At 39.0% G+C, this 23,246-nt stretch overlaps 1 protein-coding gene across 4 annotated transcripts in view; it reads right to left on the bottom strand.

Moving 5' to 3' along the window:
• spon1a (spondin 1a) overlaps positions 1-23,246 on the bottom strand; it is a 102,776-nt gene that overhangs the window by 18,729 nt on the left and 60,801 nt on the right. For all 4 annotated transcript variants that reach the window (XM_020608261.1, XM_020608278.1, XM_020608283.1 and 1 more), the window contains one exon: positions 21,121-21,269. In XM_020608261.1, the coding sequence (XP_020463917.1) occupies positions 21,121-21,269 (149 nt within the window). The remainder of the gene's footprint in view (positions 1-21,120; positions 21,270-23,246) is intronic.

Here is a 23,246-nt window from a genome sequence, read left to right on the forward strand (position 1 = left end):
CAGTTTCTCAAGTTACTGCAGGTACGGTAAATATACAGAAAGAGAGAAAGCCTGCTTATTGTTAAGAGACCATCATTCTCTTAAATATGATTGAGGTTTTCACCATCCAGTTTTCCTGGCAGAGGGTAAAGAGAAAGGGGTCTGATGAGGAATAGAGCTAGCAGATATTGCTGCAAGACCTTTAGATAAACAGATATGTCACAACCAGCACCATCAAAGACAGTGACAAGGATGTCTAATGAGTGAGCCAAAAAGACCTCCACCCACAATTTTGCCTCTTGGCAATCTTTTACAGAACAAATTGAACTGTCAAGATGTGACTCATAACTACTGAAAAGGACACATTTGAAGTTCTGCACCTGCCACCCCTAACATAACAGAATGGTTTTCTCAGTCTCTGTTTCCCTTTATCCAGACCAGACCAGTCCAGTCCAGATAAACCTTTATTAGTGTCACAATGGGGAAATTCGCAAAGTTACAGCAACAAAGGGATGGAAACAAGGCACTCAGTGATAAACACAGAAAAGTAACAGACAAGGTATTATCAATACAAACAATATAAATATAATAAAAAAAGTAAAACAATATTGCACCATGGTATACTGATTATTTACAGTTTGTGGGTGTGTGAAGTTGGGGGGGGCCTTACTCTCTTACTGGGAGCAATGCTGGTTGTACAGCCTGACAGCAGCAGGAAGGAAGGACCTGCGATAACACTCCATCACACACTTGGAATGAAGCAGTCTGTTACAGTGCTGGCCCTCTTAGCCAGTACTGTGCTCTACTTTGCTCATGAATATTCCAAAAATTACTGTACCTGAATGGTCAAATATACAGTGCCCAGAACCCCTGGGGCTCATTTTGAATCAGCCTCACCCCCTAAAAAGTTTGTAAAATTAGCATGATTCTGCTTTGAAAATGAGAAAAGGTGAGAAAATACATTTCACTGCTATGAACCAATTGTAAAATATCAAAGTGGAGAGCTGGCTGTGGTGGAGAGTGATGTAACTCTGTGGCTCTCTGATGGAGAGGACGGTCTGGACTCCCAACACCATTCTTGAAGTGTCAGTAAGCCATGCTGGTGAGGGTACTGCATTTAACAGAGATCTGATCTGAGGAGCTGATATGACTGGATGTAAATGATACCAGTTTTAATCCATTCACAAGTTACCAGCAGCCCAAAAATTAGTTCACACATATTAAAGTCAAACGTTTGAATCGCTTGGAAATCTTAATGATGTAATACATTACGTATCTACAAGTTGAAGCACATTTTATTAACACCACATTTTCTTTGCTTTTAAATATAGCTGAGTGATAAAATGATCAGATTACAGAGCAGAACCTGCTCATTCCCTTCAGCCATAGCTGAGTAACTTGCATAAAGTCTCTGGGATCAATAAAGAGGATGTGATCCAATATTTGCCTGATGAAGATCCAGTATCGATCAAAACATTGCTGCTACTATTGAATTAAATTACTGCGAGCTCAACACAGTGTGTAAAATGTTTTTCTTGCTTTTTGCCTTCAAGATGTTATTGGATCAGCGCCTGTATATGTTTTTTTGGATGTGTGTGTCCTGTGCCCTTTTTTTGACTGTGATCCAATTAGTTGCTCCCCAGACATTTTGATGGAATGGATAAGTTTCATAATTAACTGCTGATTGTCAGTAGCCTGTCTGCAAGCTATGCAATAGACAGAGGGACATCTGCTACTCAATATACTACTATTCATTTTTTATTTATTCATAACTGACAATCTATGAATGAAACCTTGGTGAAGATGGATTAAGACTATCAAATGTCATTTTTACTTAATGCTAAAAGTTTTCTTGACAGTTATACTACATGTGACACAGTTGTTAAACACACAACAGCTTTGATACATAGGGTTCACATTTACCAGGTTTGTACTAAAAGGGCAATTTGCATTTGGAATAGTTTTTTGCTTCAGCTGAGCACTCACAGCTTTCATCTTAGTCACTAAGAATTCATGTGAATCAAGACTATTACACAAGCAAATAGCCTCCTTTATCACCAAAAGCACAACTTGCAATGTTCTGCTAGAATATTAATCATTAACCAAGTCCGGGACTCTAACATCCTAATGGACTGCTTTTGACGTTGATATTTGTGTAAATCCTCAGACATCCCTACATGCTTCTTTACACTATTTTACTAGAAAATATCTATGATATTTATTCTATTAGCTCAACCATTTTAAATGAATTACTTTTTTAGATTCATATAGAAACAATGTTCTGTACTGAATTTAGCATCTCTGTTCTACATATTACTGTATTGTATTCCAGCAAGGTAATACCACAGAGGTTTTATGAAAAGTTATCTAGTTTTAAATAACCTTTTAAGTTTATTTTTAGTTTGCCAACCATGTATTTAAATTTTACTGACTTCATAAACTATTAGAGGAACTGTCATCATGTAACACCTGAAATAAATCTGAATATGTATACAGTATATACTGTTGCCATCAGGCAATGCGCGTAAAAACTGTTACCAATACTGTTTTTTACCAAGTGGATGCTTTCCACTTATTACACATGTACGTTTATGTCATCATTTCTGCACAGACCTACTCAAATCTGGGGCTTGCTGAAGAAGTCATTTGACTTAGATAAAGATTTAAATCCTCTGGAAAAATGGAAATGCTAATAATTTAACTATGTCAGTAAAATTAAAAAGCCCATTACTAATATTTAGTTGGGTTGCTCTGGTCTCATTTGTATGCAACTATAAATCTTCTCTTTTGGACTGAAAAGAAAAAGCAGCACATTTTTGCTGTGCCCATTTATTAGTGGCAAATATTAAAGTATTCTGCCATAAATAAACTCTTTGCCTTCAAGTTTAATGACTGGTAGCACAGAGATTTATTGGCTTAATGACAAAATGTGCAACAGATCATTACCTTGGCACATGAATGCATTTCTCAATTAACTGGTATAACTGCTCTTGCATCCATTCATTCAGTTAAACCATCAGTATGCCATACTAAAATGTCAACTTACATTGACTGACTTCACTGACGGCAAGGGCAGAAAGAAACTGGCTGTTTGCTTAAGGAAATAGCTAAAGAGTTAAGTTTAGAAGCAGGTACTGGATTGAAAACAGAGCAGATCATGCAAAACAATTTCACCTGCTTTCAACTGCTTACACATATAATATCAGTAATACACATATCTTATAGTTTATATGCATATCTTAACCAGCCTCATGAGGTAGTCACCTAGAATGGGTTTGTCTTGTCACTGCCTTCTTAACGAGTTTGAGACCATCAGCTGTGTTCTGCTAAGGTAGTGTTGGTATACAAATAATCTAATAATCCTATTCAACTACTGTTGCGATCTATATCATGGTAGGAATTGCTCAACTAAGTAAAAAGAAGTGACAGTCCATTTGCACTTACAGTAGTGGGACTGTCAGCTGTTTTCAATGGACAGTGACCCAAGAAAAAGAATGATGGAGTGCAGATGAGTCTCCACCATCATCTAACCTAAACTAAATTAAGATGGTTTGGATGACTTGGATTGCAGTGAAGCAAAAGCAGCCAACAAGTGGTCAGCATATGTGGGAACTCCTGTTGCAAAGCATTCCAGGTGACGACCTCATGAAGGTGGTTTAAGAATGGTATGAGTGGTCAAAGTCGTCATCAAAGCAAAGGGTGGCTACTTTAAAACATATCTTTGTTTGTTTACACTTTTGTGCTTACTATGTAATTCCATGTGTTTAATAGTCTTTAGTAATCTACAATGTAGAAAATAATAGAACTCATTGAATCAAAAGGTGTCATCACTGTGTGACCGAAGTTTTTGACTGGTACTGTACTTTCACAGCTGCAGCCAAAACCTTGACTAAAACAAGGTAAGCAATTTTAAATTTAACAGTTACATAATAGAATAAGTTTACATTCAACTTCTATATTATTCATCAATATACGGTATAAACAAGACCAAAACCATTTGATCCCAACACCAACATGTGGGCTACTATACCTACATATATAAGTATTGTCATTTTTAATAAAACGTATTACTTTATATATGAGAATTTTACACATGGACCAAAGGTGGAGCCTTTCCATGCAAATCATCAACATATCTCCAATCTAATTATTTAACTACAACAGTTAAGCTACTGAAACAGTACACAGAATAAACCTCATTTTCCTGTCCAGCGTGTATGTTATGAGTTTCCCTGCTGCTACAAGAAGAAGAGGTACAGTTGCAAACAAGTGGATATCTCACCCTCTTCTTTTTAAAACCAGAGGGAGGTGCCTTACAGTATTTGCTCCTGCCTGCAAATGCAACATGACTGCCTATAATTTATTTTGGAAACTTTCATTGCATATTCTTTTATCAGTTTGTCTTTTGTTCATTGTTAATGTTAGTTTTGTTAAATCATTGTGATAGGTCTGTTTTCTATTTCACCTTTTGTATAAAAATGCATTTTTGCTTCATTAATTTGTTTTAAAATGTTGACAGTTTTGCACATTAGAGCCACCATACGTGTCTGTTTTCTGAATAGTAACTGAAGGATCTACTAGTTAGCTGTTAACTGGACAACTTGCAACAACACTAATTAAAGTCTTTCCACTGACAACTTTTCCTCATGTGCATGTCACACGCAGGCAGATCTGGGCAAGCAGACCTGCTGCTGCTCAAATGGAGCTGCTCCACTTTGGAGACATTTAAAGGTGAACCTTATTATCAGAGTAACTGGTCCCTTGCTTCTCCTGCCAAAGCATGTACTGTATAGTAGTTAGCTTTTCAGAAAACCTGGCATTTCTTTCTACTAACTTAATACTGAGTAAAAGCAAATCTATAATTCTGTTACATCCTGTAGGATGGAAGCTAAGGGACAACCTCTCAGGAACTCACTAAAATGGGCTCAAGATGTTTCTCCCACACATCATCTTCATTTATTTACAGTATATGCTTAAGTACAGCAAGCTATTAGTTACTGACATAAAGGAGCCTACTGTTTCTCAGTGGTCTCACATTTCAGAATTTTCTGATTTTAACTGAACTATCAATTTATGCCATCACTGTTTTTCCCATCAAGCTCCTTCAAAACACTGAAGTTACATCATTAGCACTGCATTTTGACAGTCTACAAAAGGGGACTCCAACATGTCGATCTGTTTTTGAATAACTCGCCTAAAGGCTCAGAAAATAAAGTAAACCTATACACAAACCATCAAATAACTTTATCCAGCAAACCTGCTCCAATTGTAATCCTACCAAATACACAGATGTCCTGCCGTCCTCGAACAAGTGCTTGTAAATCTGAAAATCTTAGAAATGCAAGAAACAGGATTGAGAGTTATAGCTCCCACCCTAAGGTAACTAAAAAAAAGTTTTTTCATCCCAATTTTACATTTTTTTTACTTCTTCATTTCTGGTTGAAGGATGCCTCTACTTTAGATTTATTCTTCAGAGTTCAGAAATCAATATGGAGTTATCTCGCTTCTCCTTAATTGCATTTTATTTTGTTATTGACCCATTAAAGAGTAATACTATGTGCTGAAGTAAGTCCATTGTCAGAGGCCTCTGATCTTCCAAGGCCAAGTCTCTCCTGCTGAGGTGGGATTGATCTGTTGCAGTCCCTCACACCGAGGAGCTCAGCCATGAAATTGGCACACGATGAGCTGAGGGTATTGCCGTACGTACATACTGCTTCAGCAAAGTAAACCCAAAACATGCATGGTTCTCCAACTGGCACAGAAAACCTTAGCAACCCTAACATCTTTTCCTTTACTTCCATTACCAGGACAACTGTAATAGCCTTGGGAAATCTTTGTGCTTCTCTGGTAATACTTTGTTGGTCAATATGGGGATATTGAGCAGAGACACAAGTAGGAATATAAGTGTTTACACATTTGGGGCACTAGCTACAATCCCCTGTAAACCTCAATCATGACACAATATCCTTAGAACAAATGAGTCCCAGCAACAAAGAAGCACACAGTTATGCAGGGAGGACCAGGAAGCATTCATTTGTGATCCTTGAAAGGATGTGACAAGTCAAATCAATCAAATGAAGTAGAGCATTAACTGAACACAGCTACTGAGCAGCAGGTTCAGGGGCACAGGTTTTGAAACTTGCTGGTCTGCCTTTCCAGGTAGTAGCTGTGTGTGATGTTACTATTTTGATTAGTGTATATGGGAATTTAGACAAAAAGCACCAATCAAGGTCTGAAATAATAAAAAAAAAAAACCTCATTACCTCGTTTAGTCTGTAAATCCTCTCTAAAAAAAAAAAAAGAACAGGAAGAGTTTAAGATAAATGCAGATTAACCAAAAACATTAGATTAAGGACTACGCTGGGTCTCAAGTCGCCCAGTAGTAAAGTATGAACATGTTAAAATTTTGAACATTTAAAAGCATGGATCTGTTTTTCTACCACCTTGAGTTTTGGAAGTCAGCAAAATCAGGTTAGTTGGCATTCACATATATGCAAAGATGCTCAATCAAAACAGCTTATGTTGTAAAGAAAAAAAAATTGCAAAAAGCTGGAGTCATTTCCAGAACAGAGAACTGATTGTGTCCATTAGAGGAGACACATCACACAGTGCAGATGATGCACTCCTCATCTTGGAGGGAAAAGATTCACAATGCATGAAAAGGTTCCATCTAGTTCTGACAAGCACAGTGAACCTTCATTTGTGTGCTTGATTCACTATTTGTACAGGAGTGCCTTGTCAGGCAAGAAATGGCATTTAAACTTGCATTACTGCAAATAAGAAACAGTTAGGAGCAGAGTCGTAGTGTTAATATGATTTAGTACTCCCTACTTGCTCCACTGGCATTTGTAATGGTTCATTATGAACATGGGCAGGACGGCAGTCAGACAGTCAATGATCTCTCATGCTGCAGAATGACCAACCAAAATCGAAAACAATCAACTACCTTAAGCCTACATTGTTTCATGCAGCGTTAAAACAGCATTTCTTTTATGTTAGAGAGATTTGTTTCCAAATACACTACAGTCAAAAAATACCTAAAAGACTGCACATGGATATATCTCCCATTTAAGATAAGTGCATTTTTCCCAGTGTACTCTTTAAACTTCAGTATCCTTCCTACACTATGCTGCTCTTAGAGGAGTCGAATGTACTGATTGGTCGATATTCACATAAGAAGCACTCTGATTGGTCAGACTGATGAAGCATGACCAGTACATCAATAGAGTTGTTGCTTGAAAAACACCAAACTGTGTCGTGTCTCTACGAGATTCCAGTACCAGGATGCACCGTCAGGTCGAGATGACCCCCCTCTCTTTTCCACCTTTCTGTGCATTGTTAAAGTGCGAATGAATTGGTTGCTTGTAAGTAATATACTTCATATACACTACCGGTCAAATAAATGAACACATTTTCCCATTGATTGAATGGGAAATAAAATATAATATAATAATTTAAATCCGTTTTAAAACCAAAAACTGCGCTGTCCTTGTAAGAAAACAATTGCTTCAGTCTTTATTTGCCACAGAATAATATATATGTCTATATGTGTATAATATATATAATTTAAGTTGAAGACAATTTCCGTGAGAAGTGTTGTACCCAGTACCTTTTACCATATTGACTCTGAGAGACTAGGCAGTCCAAGTAACTACAAAACAGTGCTGATTTATTCCATGAACAAAGGTAAAATTAACATTACACGCTCAGGTATCTTGCACCTCCAAACTGCATGCAGGCAGATGTAAGATGAAAGACCCTGAGCCCACCAGGCCTATACATTATATCCCCTCGGTTGGGCTAGCCCCATACTACACAGAAACGTCAACCGAGACGTCTCTCTTACCAGCTTTGCAGCTGGTCATAGCAGTAGTCAAAACATGAAGCAAATCAATGTGTGTGTGTGTGTCTGTTGATTAAGTGGTGTGTAGCTAAAAACATTCTCACAGACTTCTAGTAACATGTCGTGACTTAAACATGAGAACATATTATGGCTAAGGCTACAGTTATACACGTCATAATAATAATATTAAACACCCTGTCTGCTGACAGTCATCAACTCTTCTCTCTAGTTATCCTTGACCAGATGTACCCTGTAGAAACTCATGAGCATGCCTAAGCATTTAACAGTAACTAGACATCCTATCTCCACTAAACATTTCTAATACATAAAGTATCTAACCAATTTCTATCTGACTAAAAATACCTAACAGAAGGTTTAAATAGAAAACAGGTTTGGCCTACCTAAATAATGTGTGTGTGAGTGGAACATGTTTGAAACTGTGCATTTAAATTTTGAATTAATCACCTTAAACAAGGCCCTTGGAATGCGTAATCCATTAAATATTTATTTTAAACAGACTAGGGTTTCATTAAACAATGGTGATGATCATGCTGCCCTGAGTCTTGCTCCACACAACAGATGAGGGAGCACAGATGACCAGGTTCCCAGTGCAAATAAAACTGTATTAGCATCTTTCATGACAACAAAACCAATGTGACACTAAAGCAAAAGCAGAGATGAGTCCTTTATGGAAACTGCTTATACCATTCATAGAGTTTCTGGTGAAAAATGATGCTAATAGCTATTCCCAGTTCCTGGTGGCTATGCTAACAACATGAGTGAGGTGACATCCATTCACTCACTGTAATAGCAAGAAGACTTCCACATGAAGCAGTAACAGCTGGAGCTTCTGCTTTTTCAGGTCCCTTTTGAATACCATCCACAGAGCATACTCATACAATTATCATGCTAAAAAGATCATTAGTGCTAATTAGCATGCAAATACCTCTGTTATTTTTTGACCTCATTAACATTACGGGAAAGATTATTTCCTCTGAGTGCAGAGCTATGCAGATAAGTCATTCGAATGCTTTGTCACACTGTAACACCTGAAAGCAATCCAACACTGAAGACTGGATTGGCATGGAAACATCCGATACGCAGTAGAAAAATGAGTACTGTGTGAAACTCTATTTTATGGCTGGATAATTTAATTTAAAAGCAGAATGTGAAATGCTGAATAAAGTTTCCAATTCTCTGAACATAAATCATAAGCAGCTTAAAAGTACTAAATTTTCCTTTGTTTATTTTTTATAGCTGCATAACTTTCTTAGTGTTTACCTATGTGTCAGAAGGGTTCTGCTCAGCCTGAAGATGCCAGAAAATTTCATTTTGTTTTCAAACTGCTCAAACTATTCCCTAAGACATGACAACTACTGTACTGTATATCAAATTAAGAGCTATTTTCTGCCTGCAAGCCAAACAACCACGTAGTCTAAAGGAGCCTTTTTCCTGATGCTGTAATCCACATTTTGCTCAGGAATCTCTGATCTGTCTGTCCCAGCCCATATTCCAAACTAGTAATATAAATACAAATTCAGCAAGCTGGCTGTTATCAGTGCATAGCGTAAAGGGTATCGCAGCCTTCAGATGTCAATTAAACTCCACCGACACCGCCATATCCTGCCCCGCAGAATCAGGTGAAGTTCAGATACTGCATAGGTGAGGTCACGTCAGTCACACCACCCTTGCTCAAAACAGGACAGGAGAACATCCCGCAGGTGAGGGAGGAAACCTGGTGACAAGAGAATTGGCCAGGCTGAAGGCAGATGGGTTTGTAAGTGCCGACTACTTCTCTAGAGAGCTGTAATGGATTTGCTGACTGTGGTAATCTCTAAGCCTTGCAGTGCTACAGCACAGTCTGGAAGCCTATAGAGCTGCGTGATGCACTCATTCATCAAGCAGCCTGAACAATCACACAGGCAACTCCAGCAGACCTGGGCCCAGGGCTAGGGGATATTATTAGAGATGAACTGAGGTAACTGCCTTTGATGACCCAGTTCAGACTGTTTGTTGCTCTCCAAGCTTTTCTTCCATTTTACTAACTTTAATTTTTACTTCCAGAATCCTCACTCTGTAAGGAGGTCAGCAGTCACTGAGGCTAGAAGAACTGCACTGCAGAGTGTCTAATGATCCCGAAACTGCCCACTGCTGGTAAGAAAACACAATTCCACCAACTCCAGCTGAGCCCTTAAGTTTCAAATTAAAGCCAGACATCATCCATTTGTTTGTTTATCATACTGTACAAACAATACACAGCCTGAATACCTTATTGAAGTACTTTATCACACAAAGCTATGCACCAGAATAATAAAAAAAAAAATCTGTCAAAACTCACAAGAGACATTAACTCAGGATTACCTCCAAGGGGAAGAACAAAGCTGAAAACAAAAACATGCTAAAGGAAAATCATTACTTTCCATAAACACAAAGCATGCACTGTCAGAGCCATGTACATCTCTATGCAAAATGTGTCCATTTGCCCTAACAGACAGCATATAAGAACTTGTACTATTGCATACAGATGTTTGACACTGCACTACTTTAACATTATTGCCATCAAATGATAAAAATTAAAACCTATATATAGTTTATACTATGGAAGTAGAATCATGGATCGGAAGGATTTATCTTGTTTTAATGACCAAAACATGAGCAGCAGATCATTAAAGTACTTTCACATGCTGGTAACTGACCTATACTGTTTATGGTTGTATGCAGCTTCAAAACACATTAGACTGAAAGGGTTTTTAAAAAAAATCAATCCTGATTAATCAACAGAAACCACAACAGAGTGCTCACAACTAAAAAGCCAACTTTTCAGTACACCGCTACACTGGTCAGGCCCTCACCCAAGATGGTAACATAAATGTTAAAATGGTCTTATACTTATATAGCACCTTTCTATGCTTTTACAGCACACTCAAAGTGTTTTCACATTATTCGGCCATTCACTCATTCGCACTCCCAAGCACTCACGCATTCACACACCGGTGACATCACCAGGAGCAACTGGGGGTTCAGTGTCTTGCTCAAGGACACCTCGACATGTTGACTGGACAAGCCGGGAATCGAACCGCTAATGCTCTGGTTAGGAAACGACCCGCTCTACCTCCTGAGCCACAGCCGCCCCCAAATGTTATGTTTTTGTTTCTCTATGGACAGAGAAGAATCACATCTGTGGAGTAAGTATTAACACTTTTTGTGCAATGACACACATACATGCAGAGAGAGAAAGTAATGAGCTTTTTAATGCATTTGAGGCAAAATAATTTAATATTAGAAATGAAGGATGCTGCACTAAAAGTAATGGAATAAGCAATAACCTGAAATTAGCAAAATGCAGTAAAAACTGTGTTGCATAATAAATTGCTTGCATCTTAACAACTATTATGAGAAGCTATTGCAGACTGTTTAATAGTGATGGTAATAGATGATAATAGTGTTTACAATAGTCAATCGAAACATTGGTAAGATTGATCAGATTGGCTGGTTTGACTGTGCTTACAGTGTCTATCATACAGTATATCAAGACAAATCTTGTGAAACTGTATTATAGTACACTTGTGTTTGTGTGTCAGATATGTGTGTGGTCGTGTCTGAGTGCTCTAATACTTTATGTCCTTATCTCTCAACCATATTCTGTCACTGTCATCTGTTTGACTCATGCCTAAGAAAAGATTCCGGGTCCCCAGTCTACCAAATGATATGGAGATTGCAGTGAATGGCGGGGCCTCAGAGCCATGGTTTCATTTGCATAGGGACAACATAATAGGTAGAGCCAGTACTGAAAACAGATTTGTCTAGGCCACCTCATGAATAAAAGATCTCTCAGATTTATAATGAGGGTTTATTATATTTAGCTGACCCTGATTTTATGAAGATATAAACCATAAGAGAAGTCTCCATTCCATATCCCAAACGTTCATTTAGGGGAATGAGCTTGGCTAACCTGAAATGACTCTATATACTTCAGAATCTGTAATGGCCTCCCAATATGTCACTTTGAATTGCTACTGCAAAAAGCTTAAGGAAAGTATTTCACTGTTTAATTTGCAATGGCCACTCATTCTACATTAGATGTGAACCAGAGGTTTAGTATCTAGAATATATTTATGGTTAACTTTGTTCTGCAAGCCCCTGGAAATGCACCAAACTTGGAGCAGGGATCTGGATTGTTCTGGGGATGACATCTGCTGGACAATACTGTGGAACAATTTAGATGGTATTTCCAAAAATCCTAATCCAAATTTCAAATTTGTGCATTGGATGAGCCTTACCCCTAAGAAACCAACATCATCTCCTAACTGTGATCACTCCCTCGGTGGTGATACAGGCTCCTTTTTGCACATATACTGAAATGTCCAGGGGTAATACCTCTCTGAAAATGGCTCATAGTCCTGTCTGATCTACTAGATATTAAAGTGCCATATTGCCCAAAATTTCTCTTACTTAATGACACCTCCTCCACAGATCTTTCATTTTATCAAAAACATGCACCATTTGCTGGTTTGATAGCTGCAAAAAAGATGTTGGCTCTTCACTGGCAACATCCACACTTCCTGGAACTGCTGGCCTCAGTCATTATTGGACATAATATGTAAAGCAAGGATGCATAATGCCAAACACTCAACTATTAACTCCTGGATGTCTTTTGCCAACAAAGTGAAAGAGCTCCTATCCACAAACACTAGTTTGTGTGTTGTATTGATTATTGCTAAATAATACAAATGATTTTTTTCTTTTTGTCTTGATCTGGTGAAGCTAATTGTAAGGTACGTTGGGTTGCTGCCAGGGTGGGGATAGGGATTACCACCAAATGTTAACCATGTTAATGTACAGTAAACATTACACTGCATCTCCTAACAGATGAGATAGAAAAGAAATGCACTGAACAATACTTCCTTTTATCTGACACTGAGATTTACGGCTAAATAAGCATGTGAAAGGCATATGGGCTCATAAATACAGTATGTTTCTTAACTACGTCCACACCACTCTGCGGCTCAGCTGTTGTTATATGTGCTCAACGGAAACACTTCCTCCATCTCTTTTTGTCTCCACCACTAGTTCACTCTCTGCAGTTTTCAGTGACGTGTAGTGAGGTTGACAGCTGGTGAGGCACTAACTCTTTTACAGTCAGATTTACAAATACAAATTGTCTGTTAACAGACAATGCGTTGCAAGGAGGAAGATCCTTCTGGACAAAAGTGTCCAGACTGTCAAAAATGTTTTGATTGAAAGTCCAGATTTGCCAATTTTCTCAGCTTGGAAATCTAATCTTCCATTTTGATAAGGCGGATTGTAAAGGAAATATAAACAAGCACAAAGAAGATTGTAGGTAGCACAAGAATCTGTGGGCTCACTAGCGCCCTCTGCCTGGAGGCAGGCGTGCTGTTTGCCTCACTGAGTAACTTTTTTACTGGGTTTTATGGTTAATCTGCGAGCCTAAACACGTTACAGAACTACATTTTATACATTATCCAGATTATGGCAAGGCAGAGCATATAATCAGAGTGTTTGAAAGCATTTTATTTGCGATATATAGAGGGACAGCGACACACTATTTGCATCGCATACAGTTTGTGAGGATTACACGATCCACCGAGAGGCACAGCAAAGTGCTGCCTCATCGCGCATCTCCTCCATGTATTTGAACGGGACATACGGAAATTCTGCTATTCTTTATTGAAAAAAAATCCTTCAACATTGGATTCTAACGGCAAAAGGGCCTACAACGCACACCAGCCGACAAATATTAACATTTATTATATTTTATGGTTAACTTTTTTTTCTTTTCAAGATTAACAGGGGAGGCTCTGCCTCCCCTGCCTCCCCTGACCGCACGTCACTGGCAGTTTTGGCAATGAATAATCACAAACCAATAATACACATATACATGCAAGCAGATAGTGACACACCAAATATATAATCTAAAATTAAATCCACAAATAAATAAGCTTAAAAAGCACTTGTGCAGATAAACACATGAAACTGCAGGGCAGAGGTGTTAATAGCCTTTATGTATAACAGATAAAAAGGGGAAGATTCCCCTCGGAGACCACAGATACAACGCTAACTCAAAACATTTCAACAGCATAAATCTGAATTTTAATTGACCTCTCACACTCACTGGAAATGACAAATAATCAGAGTAAAGTCCTGGCATATCCAGCAGGACAAACAAATGTCTATTCCTTGAATACTATGATGAAATTAAATCAAACTTTATTTATATAGCAACTTTCATTCAAGTTAGTGCATTTCAAAGTGCTTACCAAATAAAAAAGAATTATAATTTAAAAAGTACTTTTAAATCAATCAATAAAAGGGAATTAAAATAATAGGAAGGAATAATATAGAATAAATAATGACAGCAACAATTTCTAATCAAAAACCAAACTTGAAGACATAGGCTTTAAATTTACATTTAAAAACAACTATTCTCAACTGCTCAGGCAAACTGTTCCAGTGGCATAAAAACTAAAAGCTGCCTCACCAAATGTCCTGCATGTTGGAACAAAGACCTAAGACCTAAAACAAAGACCTGTGGCAGAGGATCTAAGAGACTGTTGGCCCATACATTGGAATCATGCTGGACAGCTAGGTTTCCATAAAGGGTTTAAAAAAAAAAACATCAATATACAAAAACTACAACCAAAGGAACCACTGTAATACCTTTAAAACAGGTGTAATGTGTACTTTACGTCTGGTCCTGTACTCAGGCAGTAGAGTTATGAATCAGTTGCAACTGATTTATAACTTTTTTTGGTAGAACGAAGAGGAGAGTATCACAAAAGTCCAGTCTGCTGGATATAAAAGCGCGTATTAATCTCTCCATGACACTCCAAGAGAGATATGGCCTTACACTAGCAATATTTTTAAGATGATAAAAAGCAGGTTCTGTGACAAACCCAGGATGAGCCTTAAAGCTCAGTTCTGAATCAAAATTAAGGTCTCTGGCTTGTTGGCTCAGGGTCAGTGCTAGAGATTTTAATTTTTCAGCTCTCTCTGAGTCTTTGACCCCCCATATAACTAAATTCGCAGTTTGATCCTGGTTGAGCTGTAGGAGAGACTGGAGCAGTGTCGAATACTCTCTGCTTAGCATGCAACTACTTTCTTATACCATGCAGCTGTCTGGACACTGGGATGAATCTATCAAAGCTACCACTTGCCAAGATGTCTAAGATTCCAGAATAATCAAGCTTTTATCCCTGTGATTGAGTCCAGAGACAGCCAGCTGCACCAAGACCAGTTAAGTCAACAATAACGCCCACACACACGCACACACACAAATGTTGAACACATGCAAACCAACAAGATATGCATAACATTTTCATGAAAATCTGTCTCTTAATGACAAACTAACACATTCCTCTGACTTAATAATTATGAGAAAAAACAAAACACTCATATGCCCAAATTGCATGCAACTGCACACTCACACGCATGTACATACACAAAGCACATGCTGGCTAACTTTACCCCACTGCAATTCAACATGTGCTCGCCTCTGGCTGTTCTGCTTGATTTTGGCAATCATAATAACAGTCCTGGGAACCAAGGCAGGCATTAAGGCATTTGAGAGCTTTGTTTTTCCAAACATGAATATCTCAGTTGCGCTCATAAGGCTGACTTGACAGGCCAAGAGAAGACAGCCAGCCAAAATTAAAGAATTATTCTCTCCAAAACACTGGTATTTGCTTTTTTTTAAGCAGGAGCCAAGAAGATGCTGTATCCAGAAACCAAAACAGAAGAGTGGTGGAGCAAGGGAGAAGTGGCCAGGGGGGTAGTAAAAGGAATGCCTGTATGCTCCTACACCCACTGGGGTTTGGCATGGTCCACCAGGGCTTGGCAAGGTTGGATGCAAAACTAGGGTCAAGACTTCACCCTCTGGGAGGCCTGTTTATAGCTAATTGCTATCCCACTATACCAAACCTGACCTTATACAGCAGCATGTGCTCTGAAAGATACAACATAAAAGAAATACAGAAAAAGAGCCTGAATCTTGCATGTGAATTATCATGTTAACATCTCTTGCATCCAACTCTGCTGTGTGCCTGACGCAGCATTTCAAAGAGAGGCAGCAAGTAGAATATCACCATTGCATTCTAAAACGCACCTGTGATGCATAATTTATGACTTTAGTCAAACTAAACTCATCAATTGTGGGCAGAGGCATGGCCAACACAAAACTCACAAATCACCTTTAAATGTGTTTGATTACAACATGGCTAAGAAGGGATTTAGCTCAGAGCCGCTCTGGAGAAAAAACTAATCACTGTGAATACAAACAATATTTAAACCTGCAGCCCTATACAACTTGACTCCGTTACCCAAGCCACTAATCCGCCTATTTCAGTGACTACATACAACCTTAAATACAGCACAATGAGTATATTGTCTCTTTAAACACTTTTCCACAACTGTTATTCAGACATGGGGTGTATTTTCTTAGTGGGTATTCTGATTAATCACAAACTAGACCTCTTTCATGGAACATAAAAAGAAGTGAATTTCATTGATGCGTTATACATGAATGCATGCTGAGGGGACCACCAGGTCTAAACCCAGACACAAGATAATTAGTTGGCCCAGGAATTAATCAAATGTGGGGGATGAAACACCAATTTTGAATGACATCAAGGTGAAAAAAGTTTCACCTCTCGCTGTATGATTAAAGACTGGATCTTAAAAAGACATTACAAAACTGATGATGCAAGAAAATAACTTGGCCTGAATCATTCAGTCTTTTCTAATATGCTGACCTTATACAGGTTTTATAAGAGGACTGTGCAGCAGAAAAAAGAAATTTCACAATTGCTCATTATCCAAATGTCAACTACTAAGTGTTTATGTAGGGGATGTGTGTGAGTTTGAACTGTGTTAGTTGCTGAACTGTGCACTCACCGGAATGAATGGAGTGCACCAGTTTGGAGCAAGAACATAACAACACTGTGTCTTGGAAAGAAGTGAAGTGTGTTGTTGGTTCAACAGTGACAAGAATGAAACCCAGTTATGGCAAAAGCACACAGTCTCACAGCACCTCTAGGGTTGGTCCCCACCTGTGTGTGTACCAAGTACGCTGATGATCCATCCAGCCATTTATCCGTAATCTAGCTAGCCATCACACGCACACACGGAACCAAAAACATAACCTCCTTGGCAGAGGTTTTTAAAGGTATACCAAAAGACATGTGGGAAGAACAGATTTCAGTGCATTCAAAGTAGCTGTCATGTAATTCTCTGTATACAAAAAGAAACAAATGCATACACCTGCTCATTCAATGAGAGGCAAAGACCCAAAGGAACCTGCACATTTATTATTCTCTGCCCACGCTGCTAACTGCAGGCCTCCCACCTACAGATGGCAGACCTTATTGTTCTCAACACAACTGATCTGCAAAATTATAATTTGAATCCTTTTAAGTTGCACAGAAAGAGGAACAGGGGGAGAAATATTAACAACAAGCTGCTATTTTATTTTAATACCTGTTGTTGTTTTGCTCATCATGCAAACTAAATGTGCAAGTCAGCTGTGAGTCAGCTTGACTGTAAAAGAGCTTTCATTAACTGGGTAATTGGACTGTGATAGAATACAAGTATGAATGCTGCTAAGAAATATCCTGCACTGACTTCTTACATTCAAAAATGAATCTAGAGGTTTCCCAGGCATCACCTGGATGATCCATAAGAGTATCATCTGCACATGTATTCTTGTAAAAATAAAACTTTACCAGACAATAAAATAAGGACCACAGCTATATGAAGTGACACAGATTTGCATTGAATGCCATTAATCTGCAGTGCCTGTGACGGACCGGTGACCTGTCCGGGGTGTGCCCTGCCTCTCGCCTAGCGTCGGCTAGGATTGGCTCCAGCCTCACTGTGACCCTATTCCGGAATAGGTGGTGTAAATAATGGATGGATAATCTGCAATGTCTCTTTTTGGCTGCAGCCTGGGTTGTGTTGTTCTTGCTCTGTGACACAGCTGTGGAGCTGAGGATAATAGAGGATTCCGTCACTGTTCGTACTGTGCAATAATGAAAAACGCCCCATGCTGTGAGAGGAAATAGGGAGATTTCATAATCTGTCTGAGGCCTTGGCCCTGGTTGCTGGTCCATAGAGTAAGTCTCATTAAACTTCTCATTAGTGACACATTGAGCTTCTGTAATGACTGGATGCATATACAAATCATCTCAGACATGAAAGGAGGGACAACAACAACAGACTCAGGCTGCACGTCTGCACTGCCAAGTCTTTTAATAAGACATTGTACTTGGCAGATGAAACATTTCTCCACATCTGTTTACAGTCTGGCAAGGCAAGTTGTAAGAAAGAAAACCTCACATTCTCACACTACTGTATGCACTAAACCAACAGGACCGATTGGTACCACAGGGTTCAGACAGGAATTCAGAAATTATGTTCAGGTTGGGTTCGGGGTCAAACTTTAGGCTAGATGAGTGGATCACTCAAACGTCTGCATCGTTTAATGATAAGGGGGAAAACACCGTACAAACTCAACTGCATCAGGCTCGGGTTCGGACATTATATACTATAAGATTGTCGGGTCTGGGCCGGGTGAGACGCCACACTATTGGGCATGGGTCAGGTTGAAACATAAATACAGTATGTGGCCTGATCACTGCTCTACTGGCAATTGCAATTATGCTTTTCAATGCATTCCTAAAAGTGAAATAAGTTTTTTTTAGCTTTATTTTATTGTCCTTGTAACATTGTGACACATACAGTACAACAAAATTTTTTTTTAGAGCCGAGGGCCTCGTGCTGCTGCGTGCATACGCGCCGCCATCACGGGCAATTTGGGGATTCAGTGTCTTGCCTAATGACACTTCTACATGTGGACGGCAGGCACCGAGATTCTAACCTTCAACCTTCCGGTTGGGAGACGTCTGCTCTACCCACCGCACCACTGTCGCCCTTGGTCACACGGTCACACCTATAAACTCTAACCATTTCAGTGTGATGTGGCACAGTATTGCTTGTGTGCAGTGAAGACTGTGTTTGAGAAGGCTCTTACATGTAATCATATTTTTATTACCACATGGAAAGGACTGAAAAGAGCAGGAGCGGACAAATTAATTTAGCAAATTGTACATGTCATGTCCTTATTTTAACATACATACTAATAATCTTTTAAAAGGGAAATTCAAAGAAATCTCCATTTCTAAAGATTTACTTATTTCTAGAGCGCATGTAAAATTGTTTCCATTTCCCATCCAATTAGTAATAGTAGCTAGACAAATGGTATAGCACACTCCTGTCCCAGCTCTAAAGGGGTGACAAATTCAGATATAAAAGAGAGCCATCACACTCTGCATTGACATGAACAGCAAAAGTGCTGTGTGTGTGCACACATTTGTGTAGTCTATATGGGGGCTTGGCTCTGCAAATAAAACTTTGTATGAACAGTCTGATCAGTGCATCCCTTGGCTGGCTGGCCTGGCTACGAATATCAATTTTGCATTCATCACTAGCGGCTCTCCTTGACACCCTACCTGACAAAAAGCGAATGAACTTTCTGTTAGTGTCAGCATTTACCAAGAAGCACTGCATGGCTCAAAAGAGAGAGCCTCCTTCACCCAGCCTTTTTACCTCAAGGGCATGAACAGACCCCTCTGTGTTGTACTCGCTGAAGTGGATACAATGAACATGTGCGCTAGGACACACAAAGCGTTTTTAGCTTCCAGATATCAAAGAGGTTGAGAACATTAACCACAGACAACCCATATTTCTTGTCAGGCAAAACTACATGACAAAAGGTCAGTGCAATCACCTATCTACAGTACCATCACTGTATGTCCACATATAACACACACAGGCAACAAAAATACTAAAACAAATATAAATGCCATGACTTAAGTCTTTGCAGATTCTCAGTCATCCAGGTCATAGTAAGCTGGAAAAAAAACATAGAAAAAATCAACTGGACTAGGTTTTAAGGTCGAAGGTGTTTCACCTCTCAACAGGCATCGGTCCACAGGGGAGGATTCAAAGACAAGTAACGACTCTCACCGATACTGGGCTATAATGACTCAGTCGTTAGGGGACATAGTTGGCCCTCAAAGGACTGAAACTCCAGTGAGGGGGATAAACATCTCCGGCTCAACACCAGTCGGGCAGAACTGATGAAGCCTCTTGGATGAGAGGTGAAACGTGTTCAACCTGGAAATCTAAGTCCAGTTTTTTTTTTTTCAACCATGACTTAAGCCATGTACAGAGTATTGAGAAAAAACTCATTGTAAGCAGCAAATATAATAACATTCATAACTATCTTATTAAACCGGTGTTTGTTTTAACACAGACCCACTGTACTCGTCGATCAAATCTAGTGCCTTATCGCTCTGATCACTAAAAAACTCCATCTAATAATCCAAGAGAATAATATGAAACAAAGAGTGTACTGTAATAGTAGTGAGAAGGCAGCAATGACACGAGACCCCATTGCTCACACTATGCTCTCATTATTTGCTGTGACTCCAGGTCTTCAATATTAGCCACCAATAAGCACTCTGTAGGACCATCTGGTCTGCCAGAATGGGTTATTTTAAGACTGAGAGAGACAGCCATGGAGAAGAAGAAAAGAGGAAAGATATACCTAGTTTCTGTGGAAAAACATAAAGAGAGGTCAAGGAGGGAGAAAGAACACAAGATGTGGAATACAAGAAACCAAACCAAATAAATAGATAGATAAAACAAAAAGTAGAATTAAAGCTTTGTGGTTGTATGCCTCCAACCAACCAGTCATATTCAGGGGAATGGGACGGATGTGAGGTAACTGACATTGATCTTTGACCTCCAAAATTTAATCAGTTCATCATCGAGTCCAAGTGGACACTTGTGCCAATGTTGAAAAATGCGCTATATAAATACAGTCCATTTACTTCTTTCCAGATCTTTTGTCTTTAAGTGTACACAGTAGATGTAGCAGGAGGCTAAGAACAGCATAGATGCTTGAAAGCACTAATCAAGCAGAACAGCAACGTCAAAGCAGTTCATTCCATGTTGTGCACAGGTGTGCATACCCTGGAACATCCTCTGAGGCCCCTGTGGTGTTATGCAACTCATTTCTTACTAGTATTAGTCAAGGCAAAAAAAAAATAAATAAATAAATAAATAAAAAAACAAAGCAAGCGAAATATTTGTGTCAATAAACTCATGCATTTATATACCGTGACCCATTTTCTTTGCCAAACACTAGTACCAATGATTCCACTCTCCTTTATACAAAATGCACTGCATGTCAGTTATCACCTATTGTTGGAAAATCCTACCTTCTGTCTGATCTCCTCCTCCATTTTGACAGGGGAGCCTAGTTCAGCCACCTGTTTCACGCCTTCGCTGGCAAAGCCACCATATTCCCACAGCACGTAGTTCTTAGAATGGGACGCACCAATGATGGCTGACCAGTGATTGGCACGACCTGTTGAAATAAGACAACAAAACATTTCATTAGTTAGACACTCTCAGGCTGTTTTCCAAGGTTACATTATCTCAGCATCTTTCAAATAGCAAATAATTGTTTGCCCTTCTTGCAATGCTAGCAGCAATTACCTATCAGTTGATTGGTCCAGCAGTCAGGCTTACTGTCAAAACAACTCTTTTTATGCAGTATAATCTTCATAATGAACACTGATGTGATTCAGTGCAGAAATTCTTCCTTGTTGCTCAAAACCACCTACAGTGTATTACTAAGTTTTATGCCCCTCATAATTCTCTCTCTGCTCTGAACAAAGGTGTGTGTGCCAAAGTGACACACAGAAGCAGGTCTAGTGGAGCTCTACAGCATGTCTGCCTAACGCCTGTAAGCACATAGATAATGCAGCAGTGGCCTTATCTACGATGATCCATACGCGATGATAGCAGAGACTGAAACAATCAATTACAGTAGCTTAGAGACAGTGGGAAGCCCTGCCATAGGTTCCACTGTTGTACGGCATAGTAAGGCAAAGAGTACAGCTGTTTATTGAATATTAATTGGGCCATGGAAGTGAACTGGCTGCCGTTTAATTCATCAGGCAGATGTAACCCCTCAGCAACCAATATATTACTCAGTTATCAAGTGCTACTGTCAGGGATTGTTGAAAAGAACAATTTGATGCCACAATAGAAGACACCGCTTATTCTTTAGATGATTACACACTTCAAATCAGCCAAGTGAACTGATTAAAGTGGACCCACTCAACCACAAGTCATTTCTGTGCATACTAACTATTTCTTTGTGGGTCCTTGGTGGTCTGATATGTCTGTCTATCTCAACAGCACAGAAACTGGTTGCCTCTCATTATTTCCCCCTTATTGCCATATTATCCCCCTGCCTAACATGTTATTATGCATGTGAACTGGAGTGGCATTCAGGTTCATCACCCTGAGGGTACAATGATGATTTTACAGCCGTAATCAACATAAAATATAAGCTCCCCGGTTTTGAAGACATAAAATTCAGTTGCCCTCGAGAGCTACTCATCAAGATGAAAGATTATCATTGTCGTACATCATGAAATTTTTTACATGATAAACTTCACCATCTGTCTGAGCACTATTATAACACCTATTTAGTCAAGGTGCAGTTCAATCAAATAGGTCAGAGGTCTGGATATCATCTTTACACCCTAAATAAAATCTGCAGTAAGTCATCCTTTTACAGTTCATTCACACATAAAATGGTTGACAGAACCTGGCCTCTCATAAATTTGTGGTTCTGAGGGTGTGTTGACGTGTGAACCAGAGCTGGGCCCTTGAGCTGGTGACTTGTCCTCAAGTCCCACATAAACAGAGTTTGGACCTGATTCACAATTTATACCTAACTGACTCCAGACTTGACACAGATTTATTATAACACTGTTATTCAGTATTAGACGACAATATATCTAATAATCACATCAGAGAGTTGATAAAGCAAAGAGGCATATCTAAAAGTTTTGTACGTCACCTTTATTTTGCCTTGGAAGTACATATCTGTTAAGTACATTCAGTTTTCATATTTATCTGCAGGTTCACAGAATTCAACCAGAGAAAAGTTAGGTGGTCAGAGATTTGAATCAGACTCTGAATTAGCAAGCCAAAACCCCCAGTCAGCTTTTCTTCCATTTTGTTTCAAGTTATAAATTTTTTTTTTGTACAGCAGAGCAGCAAACAACTCTGTCACAGCTCTCTGAATTTGTATGCGTTCCCAGTGTGAATCTTATCAAAGACTCTCTCTTCCATAATCTAATCCCTGCGTTTGCAGTATTCCTGTAATGGAACATTTAATAGTTGGCAAATGTTAAATGTTGGACTACATTCATATGGTTTTTTTTTCACTTTTTACTTCTGCAAAATTGTATTTCACTAAATTCTGAATGTTTGTGACAACAGGTATTGGCCCATGGAAGTGAACTGGCTGCCATTTAATTTATCG

This window comes from Monopterus albus, unplaced genomic scaffold (genome assembly GCF_001952655.1).
Source record: "Monopterus albus unplaced genomic scaffold, M_albus_1.0 scaffold4.1, whole genome shotgun sequence".
Lineage (NCBI taxonomy): Eukaryota > Metazoa > Chordata > Actinopteri > Synbranchiformes > Synbranchidae > Monopterus > Monopterus albus.